Genomic DNA, 23956 nt, shown 5'->3' on the forward strand with positions numbered 1-23956 from the left:
CTACCAACAAAAGATGTAAATCAATCCAGTTAGGGAGGAAACAAATGTGGGCATTACTGAAATCCTACCAAATGATTTAAATGCTAGTGGCAATGCTACCTTTCATTGGAATGGTTCTTGAGCATAGTTTGGATGACGGCCACTGTATAGGAGTCTTATTGGTATCTGATGATAGCATAAGCTATGGCTTTATGGAAATAAAATTGAACGGCATGGATATGACGTTTCTTCTGATCTTCAGTCTTTGGCGTCTCCAATGCCATCTGCGTTGATAGCAAACATGGCCTCCGCTTCGGGAAGACACGGCGAATCGTAAATCTTACATATCCTGGTCTCACCACGACCCTTCCGCAGATACAATCTTCACGTCAAAAGAGAGTGAGAGAAAGAGGCAAAGCGTTTAATTTTACAAAATAAGTCATTCAGCACAGAAGACAGCTGATTAAAATGGGGCAAATATATGAATTTTGGGCACACAGAAGAAAGATACTTCAACTTTGTCATTGACCATCAGTTTCAAGGAAAATATTGAACCTTATGTCTGCAGTGTGCTTTAAACAGGAAATATGTATTCCCTATCATGTAGTGTATGTATTCTTGAATCCAGATAAGCATCAAAGGTTTATTTCAGAAGTGAAATTTACTTCCCATTTTTAGGCTCTGCACATAGATAATGAGAAAATCATGTGGATAAATCCTCAGGAAATGCATAACTATTCTGAATATGACACAAATTAACAATTTTCAGAAACTTACACTAAACTGATTTTACACTGTTTTCCCTTTTAACTTATCTATTTACTCAATCCTAATTTTTGTTGTTATATTATATGTACATATTGCTGTATCTTAATTTAATATTTTTTCCTTATTAATGTGCTTAGAAGCATCAGTATTAAGCACAGTATAAATGTTATTTTTTATTATTATCTAATAATGCACTTAATGCACCAATCCTAAAGGCAAACACAACAAAAAGAGCTTTAGCATTGAGAGCCATAAGACAGATAGTAAAGACATAAACATCTGCATAAAAGAACTGCACAAAATAAGAAAGTATGTATTGTTCCTCTTTATGCTGCTGAATCAAAAAATTTATTGAATCTGTTACACACTCTTTGCTGTGACATGAAAGTTCTACTCCTTTGGAAGACCATGAGACAAGAATTTCATCCAGTGGTAAGAAGGAGGAAGAGGAGGAGGAGGGTGGAGGAGGAGGAGGGTGGAGGAGGAGGAGGGTGGAGGAGGAGGAGGGTGGAGGAGGAGGAGGGGTGGAGGAGGGGGAGGAGGAAGAGGAGGGGGCGGAGGAGGAGGAGGGGGAGGAGGGGGAGGAGGAAGAGGAGGGGGCGGAGGAGGAGGAGGGGGAGGAGGAGGAGGAGGGGGAGGAGGGGTGGAGGATGAGGATGGGGGAGGAGGAGGAGGAGGAGGAGGAGGAGGAGGAGGAGGGGTAGGATGAGGGTTGAGGAGGAGGAGCGGGAAGAGGAAGAGGAGGGGAGGAGGAAGAGGGGAAGAGGAGGAAGAGGGGAAGAGGAGGAGGGTGGAGGATGAGGTGAAGGAGGAGGAGGGGTGGAGGAGGGGGAGGAAGAAGAGGAGGGGGAGGAGGAGGAGGAGAAGGAGGAGGAGGAGGAGGGGAAGGGAGGAGGAGGAGGAGGAGGGGTGGAGGAGGGGGAGGAAGAAGAGGAGGGGGAGGGGAGGGGGAGGAGGAGGAGGAGGAGGAGGAGGAGGAGGAGGGCGGAGGAGAAAGAAGGGGAGGAGGAGGAGGAGAAGGAGGAGGGTGAGGGTGGAGGAGAGAGATAGATGCAGGATTCACAGATGCCCCTGCAACTGTTTCTGGACTACATCAGCTCAAAAGGTCTGTTAATTATGACTCACCTTGTGGTAGAGGCATGGGCCATGATGTGTCCTCCGATGGGTTTCTTGGGGTCTGCTGTGAACATGGCTGCACCATCCACCTGAGCCACAACCTGGTTGGTGATCACCACAGCAACGCCAAACTACACAATAGATAAGATGAAGCAAGGGACACAAACCACACGTAAAACATTCACTCATTTGCTACAACCTTCTGATTACAACTACACAGATGAGGAGAAATAAGATGATATTTATAAAATAAATTGCAGCATCAACTTATCAAAGAGAGAGAGAGAGAGAGATAGACGACAAGAGTATTGCACTAAGAGACAAAATGTGTCATTATCAAGTGCAACAAAAAATATTCTTTAAAGTGATAAATGAGAAGTAAAACTGAATTTGTTCTAATTTTTGAAAATTACTTCTGTGCTATGGAAATGACTTCCATTAACCAAAGTGGATTGCCATTATCTTCATAAATGATCATGTTTAGTGAATTTAAAAAAAAAATGAAAGAAGGGAAACAAAATCAGGAGTAGACAAACAGACTGATAGAAAGACATACAGAAAGACACACACACACACACACACACATGCTAACAGATACATAATCATGGCCGGATGCAGGAATATTTTTCTAAGCGGTCAAGAATATGTAAATATTTATACATGTATTAAAAAAAATACATACATCTAAAACCAATAAATATGATACAATGCTTCAGCTACTTTTGTCATACCTCATCTGCCAGTCTGAGCAGTGTGCGGAGAAACCTCCCCATGTGCATCTGTCGGGATGCGAGCTCACCCCTCCCAGAGTAGTCTGTGCGATACAGGGCAGTAGCGCTGTCTACAATCAATAGGGCATACCTAACAGGAGAAATAAATAAAAGACTTCAAACTACATGATGCAAGTTGCTAGGAAAGAGTCAGCGTACACTAACAACATTGACTGAATCCGAAGCAAAGGTGACGCCAAACACGAAAGCTGCCATTTTTTTTTTCCACACATTGTCTCTGTCAAAATTCATGTCACCAATGTGGTAAAACTTTTTTTGTCTGTTTGAAATTAATTTGCAAGTGTTACGATTTGCATTTTGATTGATTGAAACCTATGTTGGTTGAAAGACTGCATGACATATCTAAACCACCAACATAAAAAACAGGTAACATGTTTTCTGGGGTACTGCATTTTGTCTATCAATGCGTCAACCCCTTCTCTACCCCCCCCCCCCCCAAAAAAAAAAACACATACAAAAAACAAACAAACAAACAAACAATACTTATGATGGCAAACATGGTTTCGGCATAGCTCATTTGTATCATAAGCAATTTCATTGTTTAGAATGAAAGTCTAAATTTGTGTGCAGCTACAATCAACTGTCTTTGACTGCTCTTTTAAGAATAAAATTCACAGGTGTGTACACAGGCTAAGATTACTGTAAAACGCGATATTTTTGCGGCATGAAATTTTCGCGAATTGGAGCCGACGGCCTTTTTCGCAGCATGAAATTTTCGTAACTCGCCTCTAACATTCAATGCATATAGTGTAGACAAGAACTTTAACATGCATTTTAATTTCGCGAATCTTGGCTCTTGCGAAATTCGCGAAATTAAAATGCACATGAACATTCGTTTTACAGTACCTTGATTCGGCCATCATGGCTGATGCCTGGAGAAGAAGCTGTGACTGGTGATCAGAGTTGTGTGCTCTGGCGTAGGCGACGTTATCGAGAACATCACTGCCCGACAGGTTGTACCTACATGAATTGCAGAAGGTTTGACAGTCATTTCACAGCTTTATTAATCCTTTATGTGCTCGGGCAAGTAGCTAAACTTGACAAATGTTTCATTAATATTTAGTAATCCAGTCATACTATGGAGAGAAAAAAGTTATTTCTTTTCTTTCTTTCTTTCTTTCTTTTTTTTTTTGGGGGGGGGGCAATTCACCTCACACAATAACTTGCATAATATGTAACTGCACTTTTGATTGATTACCTGTAAACATCCCTACAAGTCTGTATGAAATAAGTTAAATCATCAAAGTAACAATTTGTCAGAAACATGGACATTCTGATACAGAAAATACAATTTAAATACCGCTTTACAGACAAATTCATGATTGCGGCATCTTTTAAAAATAAATAAAGATGTTCTATCACAAACTGAACAGATTATTGCTCACCTTTCTGCCACAGCGATCAGTCTCTCTGGGCGGAATGTTCCTTCTGTGTCGATGTACAGACACTTGCCTTCTCCCCCTCCCATATCGATGGGCAACTGAAATAACACACACAGCACAGAAAAGGTCTACCGTTATTTCCTCTCTTCATCTTACTTAAACACAGATGTCTTAAAGTTGCATTCTGTTATTTTCCCCTGTACAATTGCCTTTTTTCCTAGAAATTTCCTTCTCAGGATCCACCCCCGTTTTCTTACTTTTTGTATTTTTTTACTCTGTTTTCAAAGTTAGCATTCTCCATCATCTATCGACTTTGCATTCTCTTGCTTCTTAAATATACATCACTTGGAATTTCAAGTTATCACTTTTCTCTCTTATCTCTATGATTCCCAAACCTTCTCCTTTCCCCTCTTCCTCTTTTCTGGTTCATCTTTCTCCTCTCACCAACTTCCAAACACTTTACTGGATTCTCACTCTATTCTTCCCTACAGCTGTCCCTGTCTCCTATTCTTCCGTCTCCATTAGTACAACCTTGACTCCCAGATCACTGCTGCCCTTCGTCTCTCACAATCTGCCTTCCGTACACTCTCTCTTGTTTCTTTCCTCCTTCACTCTCCTCTTTCTTTACATGGACTACATACACATGGTGTTACCACAAACCTCTCTTCCTCCAGCTCTCACAATGATGATCATGATCAACTCACCTGGCATGTAACCGCCATAGTGTGACAAAGTTGTGTCTTGCCAGTACGGAACTCTCCAAATATTTCTGTGATTGAACCAGTCTCAATACCACCTAGCAGAGATAGAGACAGACCATAATAACTTGAGAAAATGCAAATATAGTTAGTGATGTCCCACAGGATTTGTACATCCCATTCAAACATCATATCTTACAAACACACAAAGAAAGATCTGGAGTTAGTTAGTGTCATTTCCTAATATTCTCATTTGTTGCTTCTCGGCCTTTTGGGTAAGATCATGTCAGTGCAGTATCATCTATAGTGATTTAACGAAGTACATTCGTATATCTATGCCAGTATTTTTGTGAACAGTCCCACTTAGTGTAATCTATGTACAACCAGGTACAGCCTGAAGAGTGCTGATATTATTTTGGTTGCTCAATTACTGTTCCTGTCTTTCATAGAAGATTGCCATAAATAAAGAATGACTATACATGGTGACACTTTGACTTTACCCTGTTTGATTTACATAACAAACATTTTAATGGCAAAAGTAAAGTGCATTTCATACAGAAATCTATGTACATAAATGAAAGCCAACAACAAAATAGAAAAACGAAGACAACCCCAACCCCCCCCCCCCCAAAAAAAAAAAAAAAAAAAAAAAAAAACCTGCCAGGCAAGGGAAGTAACAACGCAATACATTGTCTAAACTTGAAAGTAAAGGAAGGGTTCACTGGTCAATGCATGTTGGAATGAAGTGGTGTCTTCCTCAGCATCAAGGTTCCTAAAATTGCATCAGGCATTTAAGTACCCATATTCCGTCAAAGTATGTGTTTATAAAGCCAGCTGTTTGTCTGTTTGCTTTCAAATCCATTTAAATGACATAGACTACCTTGTAAGAGTTTATCCAGCTCTTTGGAACCTGTGGTGACTTGGATGATTTCTGATCTCTGCTGGTGGAACTGGGTGGCTGTTGTAAATCCCATGGGAACTAGCTTCTGTGCCTCTGTCTGTGGATCAATTTGAAGGCAAACCAACTTTACATAAAATTCTAACCCAAAAAGTGGCATTCAGATTTGCATTCAAGAAGGAGAATGTAGTGTGCGTGTATGGCACCCCTAGTAGATGTCAAAATATGACTATAAGTTCATACACACCATTTTAACACACATGATGATACACCAGCAAGGCATGATAAAAGCGACTAAATGCAAAAAAAAAAAAAAAAAAAAAATGTTTAGTACGTATAGAATTAGTCGCATAGCAAATATCATGGTATGCTTCATTTTGGAAAGAGTACATCTACACACCAAAGGATTTGCCTGAAAGGAATACATCTTTCGAAAGAAAAATATGAGGTGTGCATATATGAACTTGATTGATAGAGGTGATAACCCAACCTTGGGTTGCTGCTGCTGTTTTCCTCAAATATTCAATTTGATGGGTGGATCACAAAAATAAATGGATAAGTTCATTTGCATACATTGAAGCAAAGAATCAGAGAAAATCAAAATAGCAAAATTATTGTGCTCATCATTATTTTCACATTTTTCCTGTGGTAATGGCCACCTCTCATAATTTGACTTTACATAAACATACATGTTGTGTGGTCCTGCAAAAGCTGCCAAGCCCAACAGTTATACTTTACTTACCCAAAAGTAAATACTGGTTGCAGCAGGTAAGAATCCACATTTTTAGACAAGATAGAAGAGCATATCCACAGCTCTTCAGCTTATGCTTTTCTAAAAAAAGAAACATTACTTCCTATATAGTTTGGGGTTCTTTTGTGGCCTAAATAACAATGACCCTCATTCTCTCCTTACTGGGGATATTTCTATGAATGGTAAAGTCTCACCAGAATTTTGTCAGCTTTAGCCTCACTGATGCCCTTGACTGCACACAGGTCTTTCTTGGTGGAATAAGCCACACACTCTACTGTGTGCATCCCTGCCTCCTCCAGCTTTTTGACATCATTGGAGCTGATTCCACTTCCCTGGGAAAAAGGAACAGAAAACATTGATTTATCTCTTGAAGGAAATGTTCCTCTGGAGAAATGTTCAATGCACACATTTATTAAGTTTTGCGTCAACAAATCAAGCACAAAGCAATGCTCAGACCATAACTGTCTCCTGCATAACATTAGGTATAATCTTGAGATTCGAGTTGCACTACTAGTATCAGGCAAAAGTTTGATACAACTGTATTGTTGGTATTCAATAAATTCAGTACAAACAAACGTGTCACTCAAAAGCCAGCTTTACAAAGTTCTTTGAACATTAAATCTGCTTCTTTTTTTTTTGCTGAAAAAGAAATTCAGAACTCATCAGTTAGATATCATTTCACCATGATTCATATTTAAGATGATGAAATTATATTTTCAGAATCTTTGCATATTGAATGAAATTGCTGAATGTCCCCAACAGCAAATTATAGCTATATCATGTACATTTTGTCCAAGAGCTGTCAATATAATATTCATATCAAATGAAGTCATGATTTTGGATTAAACACATTTTTCTCAACTTCTATCTGATTGAGTACTAATCACCACTTTTCTAAAATGAAAAAAAAAAGACTTTCCCATACATACCTGATGATTTTAGTTTTTACTTTAGTTTGACAATGATGAGACCTCTGCTTTTCAAAAAGAAAACCAAAAATCCCTCAGAAAAACTGCAGTGTTGCAAATAAAACAATTGAGGCTAGGAAAAATGATAAATCCAAGCTTCACACAACAACAAAAAATTCTGAACAGCTCAGCATTCTTTATGTATCTTCATATCGTAACGACTTCTACATACTATTTTGCATGAACATGGTTTTGCTAAGAATGGCTACCTTTGTCTCGACAGACATTGACAAGATACCTGTCTGTATGTCAGAACATAGTACAATGTATCCCTAAAATGAGCAATCTTCTTGAGCGCAAGAAGCTCTCAAGAAGCTAAATGGAGTAACACAGCCACAGTAATCTAGGGGGTGACTCACATGATGATAAACAACCATAAGCTTCATAATAATGTCAATTGCAACTGTCTCTATATGGCTAAATTTTACATCTCAGAGGGACAAATTCTCCTGCAATTATTTGCAGCATGCCTGATCCCCATTTAATAAAAAGTTGATATGATAGCAACTCTTACTGGAATGGCAATTGTCATGGTAATGACAAGAATCCAGCTTCCTGATTGGCTGTTGCTATGGTATGGGAAGTTGCCATTCCAGCAAGAGTTGCTATCCTAACATCTTTATGAAGTGGGGCCCAGATTTGCTCACCTCCAGTCTATTGATAGGGAGAGGTCCAAACTCTTCCTGGACGTCTTGCTCTTCATTATGTGCCTGCATGGCCATGACTGCTTCAAGTAGTTCTATGCAAAGAAGAAAGTAGGAGTGGACAAATATTTTGTTAGTAGTCTACTACCATAGGTCTTTATGGTACAATTTAATAATAATGCTAAGTAAAAACAATGACTGCACAAGATAGAGCAGACCTCCAAACCTTTCTGACTGAAAAATAGGAATGATTTGGCTCAAAAGTAGGAAAGAGAGAGAGCAATTACCATAGCAGTGTGTAGTAAAATTATCAAGAAAATAGGAATCTGTTATTGGAACAAGAGCTGGGAATGGTCAAAATTCAGATTCTTTCCTCCAAAGTCAGAATGGCTGGAGGTCTGACAGAGAGTCAAGAAGACATAGCCTTTAGTTATATAAGCTTAGGTTTTAACACTTTTCTTTGCACAGAACATTTTATAATGTATAGTCCAGTATAGACAGATTGTATAAGGTAACATATAAACACATATGTTTATATGTTCGCCCGTGCGGCATAATATGCCTGGCGCGAAACCGGCAATTATGCTGCACGGGCTATGACCCATATGCATGCGCCGATGCATGACACACACACCCCCAAGGCATACGGGCAACTCAACGGGCATACGGGCATCTCAACCCCCTAGAACCCGTCCCCGACTCAACAGTATATAAGGGGTGCCATAGAGAGATACAGAGAGATTGTCCAGAAGATGCAACCAGGAACAAAAGAGAATAAAGTGAGAGGAACGTTTCACTGACGCTGGACCTGGGACCCCTCATGAAAAGTACGGTAACAACAACGAAAGCCAAAAAATACAGAGACCCGCACGTAGATGGCATCAATATTCGGTACACGAATTGTACGCCACAAAAATCTAATAACAACAACAACAACGATACAGAGAGAGACCAGATACAGACAGACAGACAGACAGACCAGACAGACAACGATACAAGAACAGCGACCGCTACCGGCGCGGCATCGACTTCGCGGATCCCTGTATCTGTCTGGCAAGCAGTTTTTACCACAGTAACGAGGTAAATGCTGCCGATGTCTTTCTCAGTATCATGTTACGCGAGGCGCAACAATACATCACAGCAGCGTTTCAGCGTCCCGCGCAAAAGATGGTATCTGTCTCTTCACGGTGGGCTTCTTATTTGACATTGGGACATGTATGGTCAGCCCTCCGTTAGCACAGAAAATCTGTCTGTTCAGGGTTTTATAACATTTTTAGACTTTAAAGGGATGGTATAGTATTTGGTTTAGCTGAGGATTCAGCTTTTAACTATTTACGAGAGAGAGCCTACTTTAGAATTAGAAACCACCAAATGCTACAGTGCATACAATTACACTTTGTACAACTCTAATAAGAAGAATTCAAAGTTTACTTGATGAAAAACAGTTTACACTTTTGTGAGATAAATATCAAAAAATAAAGTAACACTATTATTACTTATTATCATTATTATTCTTGAGATCTATATTATCAGTTGTCTAATTAGGCCTATTATTATTATTTATTTATCTATTTATTTGGCATTTCAACGTAAACAGACATAAAATACAAACAGAAAATCATATTAAAGATTATTACATCTAGAAAGATTGTGGTGATTCTAGGTTCATACCACTGGTTGCCAGCGCCAGGGGAGGAAAAGGCAAACTTGAGGCCAACCAGTATTCCAGTTTGACAAACACTATCAAATAGATATTTAATACATTACACAAAAATATGCACTGAATTCAAATACATAAGGTGATGGATGCCCCACCCAAACCTGAGGGTGTTAAAACAAAGCCAGGGACAGATACAGGGGGAGAGGGTGCACCGGGGGTGCGCCACCTCTTTTATTTTTTTGTTTATAACACAAAAGAGATAAAAATTAAAAAAGAAAAAATGGGGGACGCGCGCCCTTAATTTTGTAAAGGCGCCTCCCCTTTTACGGAATTCCTGGATCCGCCCCTGAAAGCGATCCTAAAGAAAGGTAGCATTAGACATTCTAGGATGTAGGTCCCACATTTTAACCGTTACTGGGATCGCTTTGTTTTTACTTTTGTTTGGATATCTCAGCCATTTCAATAAGCATGATATTGATGGCATATCAAATCGTGATATAATCCCCACCGCTGCGTGTCCGTACTAAATAAAACCCTACCTAACCCTATACCCTAGCCCTAAACGCACGGGTGCACGCACACTGTGGTGGGGATCTAGGTCAGTCCGGGAAACCCGCTCATGGGGACCGCTCCCGCGTACGAGGACTGCCCCGCCTCATGAGGACCGCCCCCACGCCTCATGAGGCCCGGGGGGGAACGCCTCATGAGGCCCCCTATTCACTTCTATTCATCTCACATCTGACGTATAAATTGTCGCAACTTTGCACGGTGATTTTTTGTTACACACACATGTCCACTATCCATGATGAAAACAAGAAAAAATCCTGTCTGTTTTTTTTTTTCAAAAATCGAGTTTTAATCAACCGATGCAGAGCGCCCATCAAAACACGGCGCCAGCGTGTTCATCATGGATAGTGGACATGTGTGTGTAACAAAAAATCATCGTGCAAAGTTGCGACAATTTATACGTCAGATGTGAGATGTGATGAATAAGAAGTGAATAGGGGGCCTCAATATGAGGCGTGGGGGCAGTCCTCATGAGGCGGGGCAGTCCTAGTACGCGGGAGCGGTCCTCATGAGCGGGTTTCCCGGACTGAGGTGGGGACTATATCACGATAATGCCATATTGATAAGGTCAAGGCCGGCAGGGGTATGTCATTCAGAATGAAATAATTAATAGTAAAATTACTATAAATTCTACTTTGCCCTTGTGGTTTATGTCCTGGCTTTTTAGCTACACCCTACAGTAAATTCACGTTATTTACAGGCCGCTCTAACGTTAACATTAGGTGATTAATAACTGTGTTGGATAATACTGCACTGCTGACTGATGTAATGTCAGTGTGTCACTGACCTATGCCAATGGCTAAACTATGTTGTATTTTAGTACTGACCAGATTCTTGAGTCTAAACGTGTTACATCAACACTGATCAAATGAAATTCCAGACGATCCTCGGCTCCAGACTTTCGAGTTGGCTTCCAAAAGAATTCAGACCCACTGACGAATTACGAAGGAAAAATCTTCAAGCTGCATCAGCCTTCACAAAACAGAATTTAAGGAACCCACCTCAGGATGTCAACTTACAAGTTGCATAGATCTCATTCTGTACGTGGGTGTACATACATGTACACTAGCTAGCTATTGCGCTTGCATGCTCGGACAAGTTTGTAACGTTGAAATCAGTGGTACGCACACAACGCATTATGAAATTTATACAGCGCGCCATTCTCGCGAGAAAATGTTGCGACTTCCGGTATCTGGAAGGAACCATTTTTAAGTAGGTTATTAGATTTCAACTCTGTCTACTGAAGGAAGTAATGATTGGATTCTATCTATTAAAACTTCTTTTTTTCGTTTTAAATAATAGTAATCAATTCATTTTGACTCTATTTACTGACTTTATTATAAGTTTGATACAAACAAAAATGTAGAGTCCCTGTATATTTATCCACAGTGTTATGGCGTCGCCCGCCATCTCCCTTGGCTTGAAGCAGTGCTGTAGTATGGCACCAAAGAAGAACCGATCGCACCGTCCGCCGTATCGACGAAGAATCGTAAATAAAGCTTGTTATTCGCCGGTGATTCGCGTGTACAGTAGTACAGTGTACGTGTGATAAACGCCGCCGCCGGAGCCTAGCTTCTAGCCTTTGCTTATACAACTACACGTACCGCTACCGTAACATCCAGTTAGCCGCTCGCGTCAACTTGGTTCGCGATACTCGGGCTAGTCCTATTACTCCTACCGTTAAATTCACGATCGAACATAGGGAGCAAGCCTGTTTTTCTAACGACAGAGACACATAGCAGCCGCAGTAAACACTTCCAAACGATCAAAATGAGGATTGCTGCAGTTATATTTGACTTGGACAACACATTGATATGGACAAAGCAGTCAGATGCTAACGCTTTTGTTCAGGTGAGTTGCCGGTGCCACACGCGCTGCATGCTAGACACCCTGTCCTTGCGTATATTATAGGCGCCTATGTATGGAGGATGTTTTCATGATGAGGATTCATACCGCTGTAATTTTGTGGTAGGGATCTATGGTTCTCTTGGAAGAATCACATCTTTTGAATGCCTGTCTCATCCACTTAACTTTTGCTAGCGTTTAGGCGTTCAAAAGATGTGATTCTTCCAAGAAAACCAGGACTAGTAGATCCCTACCACGCAAGGTACGTCAGCGGTATGAATCCTCAGACACTTTATTTAGATTCTACTGCCTCATTTTAAGGCCATTCATGGTCTAGCCCCAGGATACCTGTCTTCCCTAATCGAGCGACGGCAGCCTCGCCCTGGCCTTCGTTCATCTGGCCTTACTCTCCAGGTGCCCATCACACATCTCCATAGATGCCAAGTTCAAAAAATTTTTATGAGTGAGATTTTCATGACTCAGCATCTCGGCGCCCGCTCGCACGCGCGCGCATGTGCGTGTGCGAGGGAGCAAAGCGACTGAGAGATTGGGTCATGGGAGGGTGTGGGAGGGGGGCGTCCGCCCTCCCACGGTAGGGAGCTTTTTCAATTTTTAGCTCTTAATGGTGCATACTTAAGTGACTATTTTTCACTTATTTTGAAAGACAAAAGGGAAATATGCCTTCAATTGCAACTCTCACGTTAATCCTTTAAGCTATGCTCCCAATGCGTGAGAAAAATGGGTGCCATGCGTGAGATCGTGAGACAGACCCTAAATGCTTGAGTCTCACTCACAATGCGTGAGACTTGGTAGCTCTGCATCTCAAGGGATATGGAGACTGGGCATTTTCCTCTATTGCTCCTCGCCTATGGAACTCCCTCACATCTTTCCTCCGTGAATTGACAAACTGGATCACTTCAAAGCCTCACTCAAAACTCACATTTTTCACCGCACATTCAATTGCTATTAACTGTCTTGGAGGAGTCTGGGCCTTTGAATGTTTCTATAACAGATATAAATGGCGCCATACAAATGCTGTGGATCATCATCATCATCATGTGCGTTTTAAAAATTGTAGACATCTGGAGCAATAATTGCGATTTATGGCTGCAGGCGAGATTTACATGATAGAAATTTTCTAGTGTCTAACGTTACATGTTGATGTATTGTCTACCGGATGATGTTTGGGGAGGGGGTGGGGGGGGGGGGATGGGCTTACTCCTAGGTCCCGGCGAGGAGAGGGGTGATTGCACCAAATAAAGTTAAAAGTATTGCTATCAGTGAAGAGCTACGCGTACTTCTGCCCTGATGAGGGGTGGTTGTATTCTGCATGGCCCGCGGAACCGTGGGGGCTCTGGCCCCCACACTTTTGGTGCACCATTACCAAAGGAATACATAAGGTGTCATCACTTGTTTTTGGGCCCCCACACTTTTTTAACCCGGAAGTACGTAAGTGGCACTGAATAGAAATAGATAGAGATCTTGAAGTGTGAGCGCGGTAAGGTTATGTTTTTCCACTGGAGACCTTTTTTTTTCTTCTTCTATTTTTTTGCTTGTCAGCTGAAAAAGCCCGGAAATGGAAGGGGGAGAGATCCGAGCTGAGGACCTTTTTCTTTTTTTTTTGCTTGTCAGCTGAAGAAACCCGGAAATGGAAGGGGAGAGAATTAGCTGAGGACCCCCTTTTTTTTTTTTTTTTTTTTTGCTTGTTAGCTCATGAAACCTGGAAGTGGGCCCCCACACTTTTGAAAACGTTCCGCCGGCCCTGCTCTGGGAAGAATTCCTTGTTTGAATATGGGACAGCCACCCAATTATACTCCTCTAGACCCAGTACACTGCCCTAACCTGGCCTTAAAGTTGTAACGTTAGACTTCAATACGTACAATACATGCAAACACATTTGGCAAGCAAGAGGCAGGTTGGGTGGCTGTCCAAAAAGGAACATTTGTTGGATGTTTTGTTTGTGTTTGTTTTTGTATAGATTTGGTCTTGAAAAATCTAGTAGAGTTCTAGTTGCTTATAGATAATAAAATGAACTCATCTTAGTACTATAGTAGTACATTTATACATAGGCATCTACTAATATTAGATATGTGACAAAATTGCTAATGGACCCATTATTGTCTTGGTATCAGTTGATGTGATAAAAAGGGATGGTATAGTCTTAGGTGAGATGGGGAATTCAGAATTTAACTTTTTGTGTGATAGATATTACAACTTCTGACATATTAAGAGTGACAATTCTTCAAGGAATTCAAAGTTGATTTGATGAAAACCAGTTTTTAAATGGTTGAGATATAAAAAATGAAAAACAAAGTAAAACAAAGTGGTTCTGGTTCAAGTGGAACCTCTTGTTAGGTGATACGCTATCAGCGTATCACCTATTGTGATTGTCAAAATTTCTCTTTTTTTTTATTCTTCTTTCTTTCTGCCACATTTTGTGTCGTCAATATCTCAACAATGACATTACGGAATAACATGACATTTTCAGTCAACATGTCTCATGACAAAATCTAGCCACAATAAGGTTTTCATGACAGTAACATATCTATGACGTCATCTAGGCGCCATTTTGTGATTTTCGGACCTTGTCACATGATCGATCATAACTTCATAACTGGATATCATTTCTGTATCATTTTCGGTGGACATAAAGTTCAGGTCACGCTCTATCTTACTTTTTAACGCTAGTTACCCAGGTCTTCATTACGCGCGCGTTTGCGCGCGTCAAAATTTTAAAAGGCTCAAAACGACTTCCCAATGGGAAATCTCGAAGTTTCAGACAATTTTAAGCGTTTCAAACATTTTCTCGCGTGCGCGTCCGTCCGCGCAATTTCGCGCGCAGAGGGCGTAAGCAACATGAAAATGCATTTTTTTTTGACTGATTTGGATTCCTGATACTTTGAGTAACAATATCCATTGATTTCCGATCGATGTTGACCTATAACAAAGAAATGCACTGGCGTCAAAGTTGAAATTCCGCGCGCGCGTCTTTCTGCAAATATAGTGAAAAAACATGTCTTTGTTTATTTCGCCATAGCTCTTTAAATCGTCCATTGACCCTATATTTCTATTGCATATTACAAAAGCATATGAGTTGGAAATAACGTTTCAAGTACCAATATTGCCAGGAAAACTCATGACGTCATCATATCATCATCTGAAATCAAAAAAGTGGAATTAATTTTTTTGAGGTACTGTTTCTGTCATTCATTTACTCGTATCTCTGTTGTTTAAGCTCAATATTATCCCAAATTCAGATATGTTGTACTTTGAACATTTGCCTTTTAAGTCCATATCATGCTTTTGATATTTGATGACGTCATCATACCTTAAATTGTGATTAAAGGTAAAGACGCAAAATCGGACAAGTTTACGTGTATTGTCTATGGGAGGTGAGTTTTTTTTAAACCATGCATTGACTTAACAACGTTTAAGCACCTTTATCTCAGCTGATTTTGTTTCATTTCCTCTGAAACTTAAGTATGTTGTAGCTGTGACAATAAGCTGCAGTAATCATGCATTTTATTCTTTGAAATCTCCTCATGAGGTTGACAATTTTGCAATTTAAAACTGAAAATGAGAATGGAATGTGGACGAAACGATTCCTGATTCATCTTTCACGTACATAAATCTACGTTCCTCTAATTTTCTCGTCGAGACGTATGGCCGAGTGGTTAGAGGCGTCGTCTCAGAAACGTGAGGTTGCACACGTACGGGTTCGAACCTCACAAGAGCACGAAAGAAAATAATTATTTTTTTAATTTGTTTTTTCTTCAATGGAGTACTACACCTTCGTCCATGTAGAAGTCACGTTCGCATGTAAACACAACTATACGCACACACTCACATAGTATCCCTTTGTTTTGCGTTGGAGACTGCATTACTTCGACTGCTGCAAAATTTTGCAGGCTGGGCTTTTCGAACTGATTTAAAATATTGTTATAAAATGAAATTTGTTCATATCAATTCAGTAACACAATGTAGTCGTGGTTACTTTGTGCTGATTTATACATGGAACAAGCTATACATTGTAAAAAAGGTATTTGAATTGTTCCTTTAAGTCAGTCTTCTGTATTGATGATTATTTGTCAATTAGTGGTTTTTGTGGAGTTTCAGATAGTGATAAAAAGTATAGATGATAAGTACAGCGATAATTTCTACAGTTAGTTCAAAGTTGTGTTACAGAGGTTTGATACATACATTTAGCATTGTGTGTGTGTGTACGTGTGTATACAGGTTGGCCATATGACACATTCTAGACAATTAATCTTAATTAATTAGCAAACGTGATCAGCTATGGAACTGAATATGGTACTAATGTATGATGTTAATGATTCTAATTAAACTGTGACGAGTTTAAAGGGATAGCTTAACTGTGTGTAAAAATAAAGCAATTATAAGGAAATTTTAGGGGAATTTGATAACCATGCCTATAATAATTTCATACAGGTACTAATAGCTGCCTCATGTTCATGTGATCGATCGTCATGTCAATAGCAAACTGACAATGTACGATGAATATGTTATACGTTGAACAACTTTCAAGTCCATATCGTTACTTTCTAATTTGATGACGTCATCATGCTAGAAGGTATGGTTAAAGGCGAGATATTGAAATCAGCGAAGACTGTACGTTATGTCTATGAAAGGGGATTTTTGTTTTTTATCCATGCATTGACTCGATTACACTCGAGCACCTTTACCTCACTTGATTTTGATTTCCTCTGAAACTTAAGTATGTTGTAGCTGAGACAATAAGCTGCAGTAATCATACATTTTATTATTTTTTTTTTATCTTCTCACCAGGTTGAGTATTTTGCAGCATAAAACTGAAAATGAGAATGGAAGATGGACGAAACGATTCCTGAGCCATCTTTCACATATAAGTTTACTTTCCTCATATTTTCTCGTCGAGACGTATGACTGAGAGGTTAAAGGCGACGTCTCAGAGACGTAAGGTTGCACACGTGCGTGATTAAAGGCAAGGTATCAAAAACCAGCCGATTATAGGTTTTATGTCTGCGGGACGTATTTTTCCCAAGTTGCCAGAAATGGCATAGCGACCTCAGTCGTTACAAGGCCGCTTTTCCGTCTAGCAATGCAATAGATGTTCACACGGCCACGTTTAATAGTTGAGTGGGCATTGACTTTCCCCCTGTTATATCTATACATTGTTGTGTGTATTTTTTTTTTGTCTTACCATTTCCGTGGATGACCCGTGGCCGAGTGGTTACAGAAACGGTTTGGCATGTACGCTCAATATATTTTCAAGGTGCCTATATCACATTCTTTTCTTTGTCGATCGCAGATGACCGTCATCTGATGACCACAAGCGTATCACCTAACTCGTCCTCAATGTGACGAGTTTTCATGTCTCGTTTAAATTGGATATCTCAGTCATTTCAAAACAGATTTTGATCAAATTAACTTTGAATTCCTGTTGGAATTGATTGTAAGCTCCTTGATATTTCATAAGTGGTTTCTAATTATCAAAAAAAAATTTAAGTTGGCTGAAGCCCCGTCTCAACCAAAACTATACCATCCCTTTAAAATGGAAAAGAAATTCATACCACTATTCATTGACGTGTTACTATGTCAGGTAAGTATTTTGTTCAACATTTATGGTCAGTACCCATTTGTTCAAGATACCATCTCACTGGCAAATATGAAACTTGTATGGAAATGTGTAAATCTTCCTTTTAGTTCAACATTAATGTTAAAACACACAATCCGATATATAGATATCGTGGTATGCAAAGACCTAATGCATTCTGTATTGCAAGTGCGCTTATTTTACAATGGTTTGTGGTTGTCCTTTGTACAGGTGACTCGGTTCATAAAGAAGGAGATTCCAAGCAGCAATGCGGAGGAAATAGTTGCAACATTCCGCAAGTTGCTTCTTGCAGCTGAAAAAGATCCCGACAACAAAATGCCGATAGACGAATGGAGAACCGGTCTTTGGAAGAAGGCCCTCAACTCTAATCAGAACGAAGAATTTGCCTCCAGGGTTTACCAGCTATGGAAGAAGCTGAGACTGGAGGGACTGTACTTTGATGAGGAGGTGAAGCTGTTGCTCAAAGGTCTCAGGCTCAAGTACAAGCTAGCCCTTCTCACCAATGGTGATAGCCAGGTACAGAGAGAAAAGATTGCCCAAATAGGAGCGGAAGACTACTTCGATGAGATCGTCATTAGCGGGGACCACGCTGAGGCAAAACCGCACCCTTCCATCTTCAAGACATCTTGTAAGCTCCTTGGGGTGGAATCCGCGCAGTGCGTCATGGTTGGTGATAGCCAAGATACTGACATTCAGGGTGGGGCCAATGCTAAGATGCTGGCTACAGTGTGGATCAACCCTCATGGGAAGCAACCCAGCCAAGATTTTGTCAAGCCGGACTACACCATCAAGTCTGTTCTTGAATTGGATGGTGTCCTCAACCAGCTCCAACCTCCATCTTGATCTGGGCCCTCTTTCATGCAAAGAGCTTTCATTTTCTAGTGACATTCCAGTTCACATAACTTATTTCATTTCTAGTAATGAAATTCCAAATAGAACTACAGAGTTTGTCGCAGAATTCATTCTTGCCTCTGTGTTTATGAGAATGCTGTAAGTAGGCAAGCAGGCATTTATATAATGGTGTCGCACAACTACTTCAAAATTCCTGTGCTCTGAGAAGAGACTGTGTATACTCACTTTTATCTTTCTGTGAGAATTATTATTTATCAAGTGCTACTTGAGGTACATTGTGTGGCCTGTGAGTTGTGGAATTATAGTAGATAGCAAGGAAAAAAGAAATGTAAGACAACTCCAATATTGTGCAAGTAGATTCATGTCTTACTACGTGCAATACGACTCAGAACTGTAATCACATCTCCGAGTGAGAGTAACTCTTCATGACTGAACAAGGTCAGGATACTGTGATCAAGATCCATGTTAAATTCTATCTAATTAAATTGAAAGTCAAGAAGAGAAGCCAGTGTTTCCAAGCCATTGTGTAGTGTAGAGCACTGGAATAGCCTTGTGTCAGAGAGTTTTCTTTTTTTTTATAGATTTGTATTCCTTGTACATGTATAGTAGATGTGCAGTCTTATCTGCTGGTGGAATTCTGATAGAACAGAAGGAATCCACCAATGGCCTCAGACTTCATCACAATCGCTTGCTGCTGTGGAAAACTTGAAGTTGGACTGGGACACAATACGATCATTCATTCCATTTCATTCTCATCTCCATTTCGTAGTCTGCAGACCAAGATTGAATGGTGATGATGCCATTTTTACTACTCAGGTTGTTCAGCAGGGACCTTTCTCTACTCTGAAATAACAGTACATCCCAGCAATAAGCCCTTCTCTGACACATACATTGTATGTACATGTACATTATAATTATGTGCAATATTTATGTGCTATGACCCAGATAAAACTGCACAAATTTTTATTAAGCATAAATGTTCTTGGCAGAATTCTACACTTTATTACTCTTCTGTCATGAAAAAAAAAAATAGATATGGATTTGATAATAGTGAACAATTGTTTGAATGGCAGAAATGAATTCACATCTACATTTTGTATTTCAGCCAGAATATGAAAAATTTCCTTCTTCTCCCCCCCCCCCCATTATCATTAAGATCATCTATTCAGTTGGCCCAAATATAATTACTGCAGCGATTTGTAAATGTATACAGTCAACCTTTGCCTACAAAATTGAATCTATTTGGGCTGAAGAAATAGCTTCAACTTCGAGAAAAATTGACTTTAAGGGATTAAAATCAATAGACTATGAAGAGAAGCGAACTTGAAAAGACCTTCGACTTAGACGATTATTTGACATACATATCGTCGCTGGGGCGACAAGACCTCGTACTGTACAAAGTATCTACAAAATGTCAAATGTTCAGGAGAGCCAAAAAACATGGCGGCCAAAGTACTGTATCCAATGGGATAGACATGCCTTTGACATGCCGCAGTGGCTTCATTTTTGGGGTAAGACATCTAGTATTTGGACAGGACATCACTTAACTGATTATCTGACCATTAAAGGGACTGTACAGTACTGGTTGAGGTGGGGATTCATGTTTTGAACATTCCTAAGTGAGATAATGAGAAACCTCATATGAAATATGAAAAACCATGTAATTTTAGGAAGGATTCAGCATTTAGGAATTTGATGAAAATTGGTTTTCAAATGGCTGAGATATCCAAAAAAGTGATAATAATAAAAGGCATTTTATTAGGATCTCTTTGTTTCACCTTGTTTTTGGTTATCTCAGCCATTTCAAAACCGATTTTCATCAAATAAACTTTTGATACCCCTTAGAATTGCATGCTCTTTGGCATCTCATAGAGTGGTTTCTGAATATCTTGCAAAATGTTAAAGGCTAAATTTTCACCTCGACCAGAACTGTACACACCCTTTAACCCAGAAAAGTCATTTTCACCAAATTGCAGATACAAGGTCTTGTCACCCCAGCGACAATATGCAAGGTCGACTAAAGCAAGGTTGACTGTATTAACAAATTTAAGAATACCGGTTAAATGTGCATTACTGTATGCCTGAAGTAATTTAAGTAATTAAAGTACTTTGATAACACAGAAAAATGTTTGAATATATGTAAGCCATAATGAACACTCTGACATGCATTGTACTGTAAATGCACCACAGGAGAAAGGTTTTTAGAAAGGAATATAGTGATGCTGCTTGCAACGCTCATTAGGATTTATTTCCAGATGTGTTTATTTTTCTCTTTTCTTGTGGAATTTTTATCCATATGATTTTGTTTGCTTTGCTCAGGGTTTAAATGTATTTTCGATAGACTCAACTAGATTGTACCCGCTGTTTCCTAGTTGTCGTTAACATTGACTATATGTCGTGTAGCTTGTTAACACATACACTGTAAATGTAGTGAACTGAAACTGCATACATGTGTGATCATAAGCAGTGAAACTATAGTGTAAGTTATCACAAAACTGGTCGCTAAAACAGGATATACCCTTGCATATTTATTTCCATAGAAAGTAGGATTGGTCCAGTGATTAAAGGGTCATCATGTTGATTCTTCCTTCAATATCAGTTACATAATTGTATGTGTGGTTAATGTCAGTTTAGGAAAAGGGGTATAAAATTTCAGTTTTTATCCGAGTTACAGTTTGAATTAGGATAAGTTGGGAGACTGGTATATTCAATGTACATGTACCTGTATGTAAGTTTGAAATCAATGTTACTCTGATATTTAAGGTCCAAGGATTCTGTTATGGTAAAATGAGTGAATTTCCAATGATACATGTTCGATTCAGTTTGCAACCAATTGGGCTAGTTCAATTGACTGAAAGAGCAATCAGAAGGTACCAAAATATTGATATGTAATCATGGAGCTACTTTATATTGGTTTGTTTAATGCATAGCAGAGGTCACATTGTTGCTGTGTTATGGAGTAAAATGTCACTGTTCTTCTTATGATTTAGAGCACTGTTGTAGACATACTGTATGTAAAGCGAAGTGACTTGAGTATCACTTGGGTCTGAAAAGAATTCAGAGTTTTTTTTATTCTTCATGTTAGAACTTATTGTATGCGCCAAATATTTTGCGAGGTTTTTATTTTTTGCGAATTTCGTGAGTTGGGTGCTATTCGCGAATTTAAAAACATGAGAAAATAACGACTCTCATTCTACATGAATGCAACATACACGCATAGTTCAATACTGGTAATCCATGATCGCGAATTTAACCACTTGCAAAAATGTCGCGAAGTCCTAATTTGCGAAAATGTCGCGAAGTCCTAATTTGCGAAAATTTAGACTTGCTAAATATATGGCGTATACAGCACAGTGCATGTATCTATGACTTGCTGTTACACATTAAAGCTGAATCTTTTAATTCTGCATTTTTATTTTGGCAAAGCTTACTCCTACAGAATCACACCTGTAGGACACAGAAATTCTACATTGTACCTGCAGAGGGTGTTTAAAAGAGAGTATTAATGTGTGTTATAACATATGTATCCTAGTCTCATGATTGCTGAAAGCTTTCATGTGACCAGCCTTTTTTGCATAAAGACCCAAATTTACTTTTCATTGGGCTTTCGTATACTAATGACTGGTGCAAACTATCACTCATCTGCTCTCAGCTGCATTGCCTGTGTTTCATACAACATTTGTAAATGCATTGCAATTGTTTTTGTATGCCTTTCAGTTAGCCTGGAGCTGGGAATCTTGTGAAAGTGGCTGCCACTGAATTCAACTCATGTTACCATTTTATAGAACAAATAATGCACATTACTTAGTTGGGCATTTGTAAATATTATCCACCCTGTATAATTTTGGAACAGTCCAAAACACACTCGGATTAACTTTACCTACATGGTTTCTGACTGTTTGTAAGTTACTACTGAGTGGATTTTTCTTGGTAACACCCTCTGTAATGTGCATTATTTGTACATTATGTATACTGAATGTGTGTGTTCACATTATTCCTCTTGTGGCAGTCAGTTATTCAAGGGCTCGTTATCTTTTCTCAGAGCAGGAAAAGTAGATTCATCACTCCTCAGATCTGAAATAGGGAGGATTTTTAGATTATGCTGTCAGCGTGGAGCTTGAATAGTCTTGCAAATTGTGAATTTAATGTGTAAATATGCTAGCAGTGAGTAAATATGAAATGAAAACCACTTCAGAAAATGCACTTTTGTGAGGGAAATATTTTGTGTCTGTCGTGATGTAGTTGCCTGTATGGAGAGATACAAGATGCTTCTTTATGAATTATCCCGTTTTTTTTTCTCTCCATTTTTTGTTAATAAGAATATGAAACTAGAATGGACTTGTCTTTATTTACATTAGAAGACGGCAACAACAATAACAAATCAACAGTGTGATCTCACCTGGTCACATCATGAAAAATATTACTGCCATGGTCAATATACGTATTTCCTTTATATGTTTTCAGGGGATTTTGCCACTTATTTTTTTCCCCCTTGGTTTTGTCCTTGGGGGTTTACAACAACAGTCCCATGTTCTCTGTCAATGATTGCGTCATTCACGAGTTGTGGATCGAAGCCAAATTTGGCGATGCAGATTTTGAGAATGAGCAATAGTACAATCTATGGCCATCCAAATCTCTTCCTGTCTGTAATCCCACCCAATACCCTGAAGGACTTGGGAGTGATTATCCTCCCCCACCCCGCCCCCATTTTTTTCCCCCACCAGGCAAGGGGAATGGGTGTTAGGAAGAAAGTTGGGAAGGGTTATTATCTGGAAAAGTGCACCAGTTTGTGCCAAGTTGTTCCAAGTATGTCTGAAGTAGGTAATATTGATATGTGTCATATACACAAGCCCCTTTGGCAGGCATGGGGAACCACCAACTGTCAGAGCTATACTGTGTGTCATTACTAGATTAGGGAGTGCAGCATGTAATTGCACACGGGGATATTGTATTGGGTGTCAACCAAGGACAGGCGCACATGATAAAGCTAGAGAGAGGGGAAAAATTACCTTATAGCATGACACTGTAACAATTAGGTGGTTAAACAATCAATTTGGGTCCATTTTTCTCAAACAAGGTTGGTGACCTCCTTCAGTTTAGTCATGGAAGTGTCTGTGAATATACTTATACAGAGACTCCAACTCTCCAGTTTTCGACGGGAGATCTCCTGCCATTTTTGCAAAATCTCCCATTTTCCCGCTTGAGATTTGATTTCTCCCGTCCTGGCTATGTGTCTCCCGCTTGAAATGATTTCTTACTTTAATATCATTGTATGTTGAAATATAAGCCTTATATAGCACGAGAGAGCATCTAGAAATGAGCTTCCAGGGCCCTTTAAGCGGGCCCTGGACCCTGGCTGCAATTAACTTCGCGTTTTGCACTTGTGGTGTGCGCTTTGCGCACATCAAATTGGAGTCGCCCGT

At 39.6% G+C, this 23956-nt stretch overlaps 2 protein-coding genes across 2 annotated transcripts; one reads left to right on the plus strand and one right to left on the minus strand.

The window, feature by feature from the left end:
- Positions 1–228: 228 nt before the first annotated feature.
- Positions 229–11250, minus strand: LOC139723140 (DNA repair protein RAD51 homolog A). Its single transcript, XM_071634403.1, has 10 exons — positions 11050–11250; positions 7999–8090; positions 6578–6715; positions 5615–5732; positions 4741–4832; positions 4040–4134; positions 3501–3614; positions 2595–2724; positions 1873–1994; positions 229–361 (listed from the first exon to the last, which is right to left on the minus strand). Exons 2-10 carry the CDS (start codon positions 8071–8073, stop codon positions 238–240), a joined length of 1008 nt encoding a protein of 335 aa, XP_071490504.1. The 5' UTR covers positions 8074–8090; positions 11050–11250; the 3' UTR covers positions 229–237.
- Positions 11251–11910: 660 nt separating this feature from the next.
- On the plus strand, positions 11911–19104 carry LOC139723142 (N-acylneuraminate-9-phosphatase-like). Its single transcript, XM_071634404.1, has 2 exons — positions 11911–12073; positions 17892–19104. Exons 1-2 carry the CDS (start codon positions 11993–11995, stop codon positions 18522–18524), a joined length of 714 nt encoding a protein of 237 aa, XP_071490505.1. The 5' UTR covers positions 11911–11992; the 3' UTR covers positions 18525–19104.
- The last annotated feature ends 4852 nt before the right edge of the window (positions 19105–23956 follow it).

The sequence above is a fragment of the Diadema antillarum genome, unplaced genomic scaffold (assembly GCF_040938485.1).
Source record: "Diadema antillarum isolate AM-2024a unplaced genomic scaffold, OU_Dant_1.0 scf00000182, whole genome shotgun sequence".
In the NCBI taxonomy this organism is placed as follows: Eukaryota; Metazoa; Echinodermata; class Echinoidea; order Diadematoida; family Diadematidae; genus Diadema; species Diadema antillarum.

Coding starts and splice junctions, on each gene's coding strand:
- LOC139723142 (XM_071634404.1), top strand. CDS start 11,993: ATGAGGATTGCTGCAGTTATATTTGACTTGGACAACACATTGATATGG. Junction 12,074..17,891: donor ATGCTAACGCTTTTGTTCAG/GTGAGTTGCCGG, acceptor TCCTTTGTACAG/GTGACTCGGTTCATAAAGAA.
- LOC139723140 (XM_071634403.1), bottom strand. CDS start 8,073: ATGGCCATGCAGGCACATAATGAAGAGCAAGACGTCCAGGAAGAGTTT. Junction 1,995..2,594: donor TGCTCAGACTGGCAGATGAG/GTATGACAAAAG, acceptor TCTATTGTGTAG/TTTGGCGTTGCTGTGGTGAT. Junction 362..1,872: donor GCCCATGCCTCTACCACAAG/GTGAGTCATAAT, acceptor TTTGACGTGAAG/ATTGTATCTGCGGAAGGGTC.